The 12384-nt window shown below is 36.5% G+C and overlaps 1 protein-coding gene across 2 annotated transcripts in view; it reads right to left on the bottom strand.

The window, feature by feature from the left end:
* The window catches only part of WNK3 (WNK lysine deficient protein kinase 3), a 156693-nt gene that overhangs the window by 144010 nt on the left and 299 nt on the right, over positions 1–12384 (bottom strand). For both annotated transcript variants that reach the window (XM_007446476.1, XM_007446477.1), the window contains exon 2: positions 12028–12381. In XM_007446476.1, coding sequence (XP_007446538.1) covers positions 12028–12381 — 354 coding nt within the window. The remainder of the gene's footprint in view (positions 1–12027; positions 12382–12384) is intronic.

Genomic DNA, 12384 nt, shown 5'->3' with positions numbered 1-12384 from the left:
CCAGACACAAAAGAACAAATATTGTATGATTCCACTTATATGAGATACCTAGAATAGACAAATTCATAGAGACAGAAAGTAGAATAGTGGTTACCAGGGGATGGGAAGAGTGGGGAATGGGGAGTTGTTTTTTTTTTTTTTAACATATTCATTGGAGTACAATTGCTTTACAATGTTGTGTTAGTTTCTGCTGTAAAACAAAGTGAATCAGCTATATGTATACATATATCCCCATATCCCCTCCCTTTTGCGTCTCCCTCCCACCCTCCCTATCCCACCCCTCTAGGTGGTCACAAAGCACTGAGCTGATCTCCCTGTGCTATGCAGCTGCTTCCCACTAGCTATCTATTTTACGTTTGGTAGTGTATATATGTCAATGCTACTCTCTTACTTTGTCCCAGCTTACCCTTCCCCTTCCCCGTGTCCTCAAGTCCATTCTCTAGTCTGCATCTTTATTCCTGTCCTGCCCGTAAGTTCATCAGAACCTTTTTTTTTTTTTTTTTTAGCGGTATGTGGCCCTCTCCCTGTTGTGGCCTCTCCTGTTGCGGAGCACAGGCTCCGGACACGCAGCCTCAGCGGCCATGGCTCACGGGCCTAGCCGCTCCACGACATGTGAGGCCTTCCCTAGTGGGAAGCCCCAGAACCTTTTTTTTTGTTTTTAGATTCCATATATATGTGTTAGTAAGTTTCTGACTTACTTCAGTCTGTATTGCAGACTCTAGGTCCATCCACCTCACTAGAAATAACTCAATTTTGTTTCTTTTTATGGCTGAGTAATATTCCATTGTATATATGTGCCACATCTTTATCCATTCATCTGTCGATGGACACCTGAGTTATTGTTTAATGGGTACAGAGTTTCAGTTTGGGATGATGAAAAAGTTCTGGAAATGGGTGGTAGTGAGGGTGAACGTACTTAATGCCACTGAATTGTACACTTAAAATGGTTAAAATGGTAAATTTTATGTTATGTACATTTTGTCACAATAAAAATTTATTTTAAAAAAGAGTTAAGGAACTTATAGTATTTGTCTTTCTCTGACATCTCACTGAGCACAATGCATTAAAGGTCTTTCTATGTTGTCACAAATGGCAGGATTTCCTTCTTTCTCATGGCTGAATAATATTCCATTGTATATGTATACACATCACATCTACTTTACCCATTCTTCTGTTGACAGACACTTAGGTTGTTGCCATATCTTGGCTACTGTGAATGCTGCAATGAACATGGGTATGCAGATATCCCTTCAAATTACAAATATCATACATTTATATGTGGAGTCTAAAAATCTGAACTTGTAAAATCAGAGTAGAATAGTGGTTACCAGGGGCTGAGGGGTAGGGGAATGTTATTTCAGGGTACAAACTTACAACTAGTAGAGAAATAAGTTCTAGAGATCTAATATACATCATAGTGATTATAGTCAACAATACTGTATGGTAAACTTCAAAGTTCCTAACAGACTAAATCTTGGCTGTTCTCAACACAAAAATGAAATGATAAATATGTGACATGCATGATAAAGGTGTTAACTAACGTTACTATAGTGATAATATTGCAATATATAAATGTATCAAACCAACAGTTGTACACCTTAAACTTACACAGTGTATCTCAATATTTTTTAAAGCCTGAAAAAAAAAAGAGTTAAGGAACTCAAAGAACAAAAGCAAGGAATAACAAACTTAGAAGAGAGCTGGAAACAAGTAAAGTGTTTATGCTTTTCTAGCTAACCTAAAATGACTAATAAATCCTAAATGTCCCTGTAATTAGCTAGGAGTCATCCTCTCATGATAGATCAGCAGATGTACTCTGAAGAATAATGAATAAATTTTGATGCTTTCTGATTAAATTAGCAGAACACAAGTCTTTCATATACCAAACTAAATTATTCCACTTTATCCTTTGATCCTATGGATCAAAAGTAGTCAGCATTAAGAGTAAACAGCTTTACAAAATTACAACTGCTGTCCCAGACATAATGCTGGAGGTAAAGTCCACTAAAAAGGTATGGCCAAGATCTTCAAAGGTCCACTTCTAATTCAGTGAGAGGAAAATAAACCTGTCAAACTAGCACCAAAATCAGAGGAAAGTTTTCAGCTACTGTAGTAATCCTCCCTTAAACACAGACAGATTGACACACACACACACACACACACACACACACACACTCTATTGTATTAATGATAACCACTTTGATAAGGTAATTTTCACATGTTGCCAATGAGTAGAGTTAGTACTCAAGAAAGGAGTGATGAACCACAAAAGGCAAACTAGAGAGCAGTGACAGTTAATGGAGCTGACAGAGTCGGAAAATTATAGTCTACAAAAATGATCCCTAAATCTACTGTCTCCAGTAGTAACGTCACCAAAAAATAGCATCAAATATCAATTTTTCAGTGTTACAAATATTAATTTATATGGCTGATAAATATAATAGAGGTCAAATACAAATTTACCAAACAGATTTTAACTACTCCACACTTCTTTAAAAAGAAATACTGTCCTCATGTTAACTAAACACTTAATCTACTATAATATATGGAATGCTAAAAATGTATGCAAAACCCTTCCTGAGACAAGGCACAATACCAACATGACTAACCTGTGTATGTATTTATTCAAGATAAGAAGCATTTAGTTTCCAAAAGGTAAACTATGGCGTTATCAGCTATGTCTCTTAATGCAAACACCAACAATGAACTACAGAACCAGGTCAGAGGCTATGTGGATCTGTTTCTGCAAATGTGAAAAAAGGAAGAAATCATCAACATTGTTATAAAAGCTGTATTATAAAATAACTTGTTCAAGTGAAGATGAATGCTATGAAGGCTTCAAAATGGTTCTTAAATATCAATGAATATTCTGGATAAATATGAGGTTACTCAGTATTTTATCACTAACATTTATTGAATACTCAAACATGTACCATGTGCTTTATAAGCATTATCTCTAATTCTCAACGTTTTATTTCTCAAGCTGAACAATAGGTACACAATTTCCATTATGTTATTCTTTATTCTTTTTTGGATATCAGAAATATTTATTATATTTTTCTTTTTAAAAAAAGTGAAAAAGTAAAGCTCCAAAATGCTAAACTGCTTAGCTTGCCCAAGGTACCTAACTGGCACAGGCAAACGAACTTAGGTCTGCTGTATTATGAATCCCAAGTACTTCCTAGTTCAAAGCTCTGCCTCTCAGAAACAATATTCACAGTAATGACCTCAGATACCTCATTCACAAACCGCTTTCCATGGAGAGATATGTGTAAAACTAAATGAAATAAACACACATTAGGGTAATTATAATTTGTAAATGGTAACATCAAAGTATTTAATCAAGAAATCAGCATATAATAATCACAGTTTGGCCATATGAGCATGTTAAAGCTTTTAGACAGCAATGGTATGTATTAATACCTAAAGAAAAGTGCTCATCGATGGTGATAAAGATAACATATGGAAAGGGGGATGAACCACAGACATAACCAGGTTCACTTGTCTTCCAGTACTGTTGAACAGAGGATGTCCTCATCCAGGTAGGACCTGAGCATCCAGTTCATTCGGTCAGTTTTAGCAGGACACACAGGAACATCTAGTACCTTTGCTCTGACTCTGTACTTACTAAGCCAGCTTCTGATTATAATTTAGCTTCCCATGTATCTAACCTACAGACCAATTAGACCATATGACCTAACAACTATATCAGATAAAATTAATTCATTAATTCATTCTAAATTAATAAATTTCTGTCCTAAACCTAGGCATTTGAGTTAGCACAAGTCAGTCTCCCCAACGTGTCCAACCACCTCTAGACACTGACAAAAGGTGAAGGCCAGACACTGAACCATGGCAACCCAACCATGAAACTGTTCCTCAGAGCCCCCAAGCCAGAGTGTCCTTAAATGACACCATTAACTAGTACCCTTTGAGCTTCAGCAGTTAGTTTAATGTTAAGAACCTTATTTTACAGGAATGATGATTTCTCAGACTAGAGTCTCTGACGCTGGTCCTGAAGCCCAAAATTAAGTTCTAACTCATTTGGGGGGGAAAAAAAGAATCTTATTTTAAACAGTGTCCATTTAAGAAATCATTTGTTATAAAATGGTTAAAAACATGAAAGAGTGATCTGCTCAAATAAGTAATGAGGAAGAAATTCTTAAATCATCTATGTAAGTGTTTTATATATACAATTGATGGACTATAAATCCTTACTCTACCCCTTTGGGAAAGTTACTTAATGTATCTAAACCTCACTTCTACCACCTGAAAACTCATCATCCCTACCTCATATAACTATTGCAATATTAAATAAAATATTCAAATTAAGTACCTGCATAAGTACTCAATTAATACTAATTTTGATAAATGCAAAAGTGTATGACACCATTATTAATAACTTAAGATATACTAAAGTTCCTCAATGACAAATTTCCCCAATTGTTGGGTTTTCAGAAACTTAACAGTCATACTTAAGAAGAGACCACATAAAACTAAGAGGTAATTCCAATTAATAAATGTTATGATATTCTTGCCAAAATTCATAGCCTAAATCTAATCATGTGAAAACATAAGACAAACCCAAATTAAGGAACACTCTACAAACTAACTGAGCAGTACTCATTAAAAGTTCAAGATCATGAAAATAAAGAAAAAAAGTTCAAGATCATGAAAAACAAAGATTGAAGAACTGTCACAGATTGGAAGAGACTAAAGGGACATAACTACATGCAATGTGGGATCCTGAACTGGATCATACCATTGAAAAAAGAACACCAGTAGGAAAACTGGTGAAATCCAAACAAGTTCTGTACTTTAGTTAATAGTTCTGTAGTAATACTAATTTCTTAAGTTTTGATAAATGTTCTCTGATTAAAATATCAGCATAAGGGAAAACTGAGTGAAGGACATACAGGAACTTCTATACTATCTTTGCAACTATTCTGTTAGTAGCAAATTACCTCAAAATAAAAAAGAAAACTAAGTAGTAAAGGAGTAGTATCCATGTCGCTTGCTCTTCCCAACCCTACCATTTCTATCAAACAAATCTATATTTAACAGCCCTTTCATCTTTTCACTAATTCCAATCTCCAAGCCTTCTTCTTACTGACTATAAACTCGCTCTACTGTAAGCTTTATGCAAATGGTGCCTGTGTCTGCTTTTTATCCCCATTATGTCCCTAGCACTTAGCACAGTTCTGGTACACTGTAGGTACTGAATATTTATTTGTTGAATGAATGAACAAATGAATAAATCATAGCTATGTGTACTGTATTCATTTCCTATTGCTGCTATAACAAATTACCACAAATTTAGTGGTTTAAAACAACACACATTTATTATCTTCCAATTGTAGAGATCAAAAATCCAAATGAGGGCTTCCCTGGTGGTGCAGTGGTTGAGAGTCCGCCTGCCGATGCAGGGGACACGGGTTCGTGCCCCGGTCCGGGAAGATCCCACATGCCACGGAACGGCTGGGCCCATGAGCCATGGCCGCTGAGCCTGCACGTCTGGAGCCTGTGCTCCGCAACGGGAGACGCCACAACAGTGAGAGGCCCGCATACCGCAAAAAAAAAAAAAAAAAAAATCCAAATGAGTCTCTCTCAACTAAAATCAAGGTGTTGGCAGGGCTGTGTTCCTTCTGTACACTCTAGGGAAGAATCTGTTTCCTTGCCTTTCCCAGCTTTTAGAGGTTGCCCACATTCCTATCACTCTGACCTCAGCTTCCATTGTCAGATCTCCTTCTGACTAATGGCCATCCTTCCTCTCAAAAGGACCCTTGTGGGGCTTCCCTGGTGGTCCAGTGGTAAAGAATCCACCTTCCAATGCAAGGGACGTGGGTTCAATCCCTGGTCGGGGAACTAAGATGATCCCACATGCTGCAGGACAACTATGCCTGTGCAGCACAACTACTGAGCTTGCACACGTCAATGAGAGAGCCCGCGTGCCACAAACTACAGAGCCCACACACCCTGGAGCCCATGCACCACAACTAGAGAGAAAAACCCGCACATCACAACTAGAGAGAAGCCTGCGCGGCGCAACGAAAGATCCTGCGTGCCGCAACTAAGACCCAACACAGCCAAATAAATAAATAATTTTTTTTTTTAAAGAAAGGATCCTTGTGATTACACTGGGCCCACCCAGATAATCCAGGATAATCTACCTATCACAAGATCTTTAGTTTAATTGTAGCTGCAAAATCCATTTTGCAATGTTACGTAACATATTTATAGGTTCTAGGGATTAGGACATGAACATCTTTGGGGTGCAATTATTCACTCAGCCAACTAGATGTATCAATTTGTTATCTATCAAGCAGATCGTTAGCTCAAAACTAACTCATTGAACTAACTGGGGAAATTAATGGTATTTCCCAGACCAAGTCTGTCTCCTGCCACTCTCACCCTTTGTCATTTTATGAAAACATCTGTCTTTGGTTTATACTTAATAAAGTTATGTGACTAGCTTTTAAACAAAGAAACTAGAACATATATAGTTAAGCAAGTTTTATCCTTCCTCCCTTCGATGTAATCATTCTTTGCCTATGAGAGTATTGCACTTTGAGGGCTGGGTCTGATGAAGACAGTGGGAAATTAAAACTGAATAACACTATTTAGGGTGTGCTTATATGTAATGAAGCATTTTCTTGTGTAGCTCTAACAGAATCTGGAATCACTTCCAAGAGGGTCATAACAAAAATATTTTAAGAGCAAAAATATCCCAGAGTGAATACTTTAGACAACAATATTTATTCAGAAACAGAAATTCTAGCATATATTTTAATTACTTTTTCCTTTATTGGAAATTCAGCTATTTTCACATTATTATCTAATTCTAATTTCACAATTAAATGTACGTCTGCCTAAAAATACACTTCTCCCCAAAGTGTTTTTATTTGATAAATGAAAATAAAACAGAAACAAGTTCCTCCACAATTTTGATAAGATACTTTAGGCATGGAAGTACAGACCTTTAAACTGTTACTTCTACTTCATTGCTTGGAATATCTTCACTACTATAATCAAAGTGTATTAGAAGGCTCACTCAACACATCAACTTGCTACAGTCAACTATGTCTTTTTTTAAATCTTTCTTTTCAGTGCCATTTTTGGCTCAGTTCAGAGACTACAGCTGACTTGTTAGAGGTCTAGTTGTTAGATGTTACTTAAAGAAGGCCTGTTTAATTACCTTGAAAAGCACACAATCACAGAATTGACCCCACAGTGAAGCTTATTACAAGCACACTCAAATACATTTTAGAAACAGTCAAATAACAAAAAATTTTACATATCTATGATGTTCCTTCAGTTGGAAAATAGCGTTATATGAAAACTCAGTTCCATCAAGAAAACAAATGACAAGCATGCTAGCGGAAGTAAAGCAAAAACTGGTTGTGTTTCCATATGTAAAAGCAAGGTGTTGTTGATTTTCATGTTGTTAGTGTAGGAGAAAACTATTACAAACTCTTGTGACTGACTCCTTCTAAAAGTTACTAAACAGGTCTTTTAGTGACATGTGACCAGGTCTTTCAACATCATGAACTAAAAGTCTTCTAAATAAAACGTATGACTGACAGCCCTCACTCACAATAAATTACCAATTTACCAAGCAATTACCAAGTAATTTACAAGTTCTTTACAAAGAACAACAGGTTCTTCCCAATACTGCATTAAAAAATCAAATCATAGGAACCATAAAATATGACAAACTGTTGAAATGCAAATGTTTATGGCCAAATCCTAAATCTGACCCACATCTTCAAAGGATTTGTTTGTTTGTTTTCAACATCCTCAAAGTCAAATATCAGCAGTAAAATCTGTCTCTCCTTGTTCTTTGCACTGCCCTAAAGTCCATGTATTCTAAATAAATGGATATGAGGCTTTTAAGAATTGTTACACAAGGCTCAAATATCTACAATAGGCAGAAATGCGATCAAGAGAAAAAGGTATAAAAACCTTTTTGTGAGCTGTGAATTTCAAATCAAACATGCAAAAATAAAATTTTAAGAAAGAAAAGAACTGCCAAATTTCAGGGGAGAAGATTAAGAGGTGGTGTGTATGCAATAAAATATAGTTTACATATTTTAATGATGTTAATAAATAGAAAATATATGTCAAATTGATAAAAAAAAGTATAGACACACTAATTTTATATATTATACACACACACACATATATATATAAACAAAGGTTGGGAAAGAATCAAGAATAATTTAAACATTTAAACTGCTCACTGGGATGTTTTTCAACAAAATTATTTAATTATATAATAAAGAGTAAGACTTTACAGAAAAAATATGAGAAATTGTACATTACAAACTGCATACTACTCACAGGAAAGTAATTAAAAGATGATGCCCTTATCCTTCTGGGATTCTAAATAAGTTAGTTTTTCCTAATTCCAAATATGCAGAAAGTGACATGAGATCCAAAAATTGTATCAACTAAGTCCACTAATTCTGACATTCCTTTCAGAATAGAAGATTGCAATTGTTGTTCTTTGTATAAATTAAAATGTACTTTATTTTTGTAAATTAAAATTTACAACATTTACTCCACATGAGAGATCCCCAAATCTGGCTATATATCCAATTACCTGGAGAACTTTTAAAAGTAAGTTCCTGTGGGGAATTCTCTGGTGGTCCAGTGGTTAGGACTCTGAGCTTCCACTGCAGGGGCCACAGGTTCGATCCCTGGTTGGGGAACTAAGATCCCTCAAGCTGCACAGTGTGACCAAAAAATAATAATAATAAAATAAAACTTCATTAAAAATATAAATAAATAAATAATAAAAGTAAGTTCCTGGGGTTTCCCTGGTGGCACAGTGGTTAAGAATCCACTTGCCAATGCAGGGGACACGGGTTTAAGCCCTGGTCCGGGAAGACCCCACATGCCACGGAGCAACTAAGATCGTGTGCCACAACTACTGAGCCTGCGCTCTAGAGCCCGCGAGCCACAACTCCTGAAGCCCACACACCTAGAGCCCGTGCTCTGCAACAAGAGAAGCCACTGCAATGAGAAGCCCGCACACCGCAAGGAAGAGTAGCCCCCCGGCTCACCGCAACTAGAGCCCGCACGCAGCAACGAAGACCCAGCACAGCCAAAATTAATTAATTAATTTCTTAAAAAAAGTAAGTTCCTGGGCCTCACCTCCTGAAGATTCTAATTTAGAAAGTCTGGAGTGGATGCCAAGAATTGGTATAAATGATATAATATAAAGCTCATGTTGGTGTATTAAGGGAATTCCTCCTCTGATTCAGCTAGCTCTTGGAATTAGTCCCTTATTTCAGTGCTTTTCAAGCTCTACTGTGCATACAAATCACCTGCAGATGTTACTAAGAGGTAGACTCTGATTCAATAGTCTGGGATGAGGCCTAGGAACCTGCGGCTCCAAGTTCCCAGGTGATGTCCATGCTGCTGGTCCAGAGAGTACACTTGGAGTAGTAAGACCTTATGGGATCTTTCAACCTTTCCACAGGTGAATAATAGAAGGTATTCCCCTAGGCAGTTCCTACCACTAAAATATTTTCAAGTTTTACCTAAACATTCTTTAGCATAGCTAGAGTACACAATTTGCAAAATACTTGACATATTTTCACTATGTGTCCTACTACCAAGTGAATGGAAACTATCTCCCCCATTTACAAACAGAGTATCATTAAAAGATGAGTGTTACGGCAGTCAAAAGATTTATAAGATAAATAAGTACTAGAGATGTAATGTACAACATGCTAAAGATAACACTACTACTGTATGTTATCTATGAAAATTGTTAAGGGAGTAAATCCTAAGGGTTGTCATCACAAGGAAAAAAATTTTTTTTCTATTTAATTTTGTATCTATTTGAGACAATGTTCACTAAACTTACTGTGATAATCATTTCATGATGTATTTAAGTCAAATCATTATGCTGTACACCTTAAACTTACACAGTGTTGTATGTCATTTATATCTCAATAAAACTGGAAGAAAAAAAGCAAATGACAATAGCAACAACAAAGGACCAGATAGTAAATATTTTACATTTTGTGGACCCCACTCCAAAAAAAGATGAGTGTTACTGAAATCACAATGCAGAGATTAAATTAAAATTTACATAATTTTCAATATATATATGCAAGGATATTGATCACAACCATGGTTATAATAGTGAAATATCGGAGAAAAATGTAGAAGTCCAACAATAGATTGAATAACTTATAAGGGCATCTATTAAAAATAATGATGTAAATGTACAATTACCAGTAATGAAAAGATGTTCATGATAAGTTAAAAAAAGTTTTGTTCAAACCTAATAGTACAATTCCATGGCGGTGGCATACAGTCATATATACATTTATGCAAAAGAAAGAGTCCATAAAGATATATACTGAAATATTTAAAGCATCCTCAAAGTAGTATAATTTCAGGTGATCTTAATGTTTGTTTACTCGCAGTATCTAATATTCCTACTGTGACACAGACCTTAAAATAAAATTCTTAAAGGGTAAAAAGGGGGTAAAAAGAAAACCAAGCAAAACCCACACAGCACACGCACACATCTTTTAAGAACTACTAGAATGGCTGGACTGCTAGGTAACTTGCATTCCAAAGAGTCGTCAAGGGACTTCCTATACTGGAAGCACTTTGAAAGCTTGTTAAAATTGCAGTCTTGGGCTTCCCTGGTGGCGCAGTGGTTGAGAGTCCACCTGCCGATGCAGGGGACACGGGTTCGTGCCCCGGTCCGGGAAGATCCCACATGCTGCGGAGCGGCTGGGCCTGTGAGCCATGGCCGCTGAGCCTGCGCGTCCGGAGCCTGTGCTCCGCAACGGGAGAGACCACAACAGTGAGAGGCCCGCGTACCGAAAAAAAAAAAAAAAAAAAAAATTGCAGTCTTGCATCCCACCCCAGACTTACAGAATCTCAGTCTCTGACAATAGTCTCCTGAATCTGCATACAAAGCAAACACTGACAGAGTAAGTGTTTTGAAACAAAAGGAGAGTAAAGTTTTTTAAAAAACAGAAAAAAACAGAGTAAAGTTTTGAAACAAAAGGCTTCCTAGAAATGCAGGGACCAAGACTAAATTTCAACCTATCTAAATAGCAATCTATAGCAAATTCAGAAGGTGTGAAATCATGATACATACATACACACCCACACACAGAGACCACTGGAATTTGAACAACAAAAAAACCTGTACTTAGTGATTGGCTTTATTTAATCTTAATTTTAAGCACCTCTTGTGAACACTGACCATTTCCCATGAGCTGGCTGAGGTCACAAAGCTTCTCCTTATGTTTAACCTACATCTGTCTGAAACTATTCCTATTATAACCCTTTCTATGATGTTCTGTCTCCATTTAGTCCTTCATTAGTTACAAGTACCATATAAACATTTAGTATGGAAACAAATATCTAGGTAATTCAACTATTCTTCTGATGTTTTCACTTCTCCTTCCTAAACAACATTCCAGTTGACTAAGCTCAGTAGATTCTGGTGATTATTTCTTCCAGAGATCCTCTCTGAGGTAAACTCAAAGGCATGGAAAGGAGTTTATATTACTAGAAGCCCTCAAAGAAACAAGAAAACCATTTCCTGTTCTGAAAAACAACACATGAACCCCCAAAAGTCTGTTGAAAGAAAAAGAGAGATGGGAAATATCACACTGAATATATCCCTAACATATCACACTCTCAAATATTTAGTATAACAATCAACTCATAAGGCATACATTTACTAAAAGTTTTCAAAATGAGACATTAAGAGTTTTGGGAATTTCCTAAGGGTAATGAATTAGGAGCATTTCCTCAAAGAAAGGCAGAATAGACTTTTTCCCTTTAAAACAGAGGGGAAAACAACAGGAAAAACAAAAGTTTGGCGTGAGCTCCTAAGAGGATCTAAGAAAGGAACATAATTTCAGGGATGTGGGGACAATTCCTTCGTTTTATTTTAATCCATGATACATTTTAATACTGGATCACTCAGAAGCCCAGGCCAGCTAAAACTGGAATTTATTAAAACCAAGAAGATTGTATACACACCTGCAGCTCACACCAAGCAACTTCAACCCATGTTTCAGTGTCCAGTCCTTTATATACTGTTTTAAATGCTCCTCTTCCCAGCTCTATGTCAAATTTCAGGAACCTGCCACTAGGAGAAGTAGCTACAGCCTTCATTTCTGCTTCTTCTTCCATTTCCTTTTCATTTTTCTCCTTGAAACAATCTTTTGAGGATTCTGACATTCCCTTTGAACATTGCTCGTATTTAACTTCTTGTCTGCCTCTTAGCACATTTGTAGGAAGCTTTTCTACTCTTGGAATATTTGTTGCAGTCTTTATTCTCTCATCTTTGGAGGAAGATTCAGCAACTTTGCCATCTTCTATCATCTCAACACTCTT

The sequence above is a fragment of the Lipotes vexillifer genome, unplaced genomic scaffold (assembly GCF_000442215.2).
Source record: "Lipotes vexillifer unplaced genomic scaffold, Lipotes_vexillifer_v1.1 scaffold624, whole genome shotgun sequence".
In the NCBI taxonomy this organism is placed as follows: domain Eukaryota; kingdom Metazoa; phylum Chordata; class Mammalia; order Artiodactyla; family Lipotidae; genus Lipotes; species Lipotes vexillifer.
This window is presented reverse-complemented; position numbering and strand designations above follow the sequence as displayed.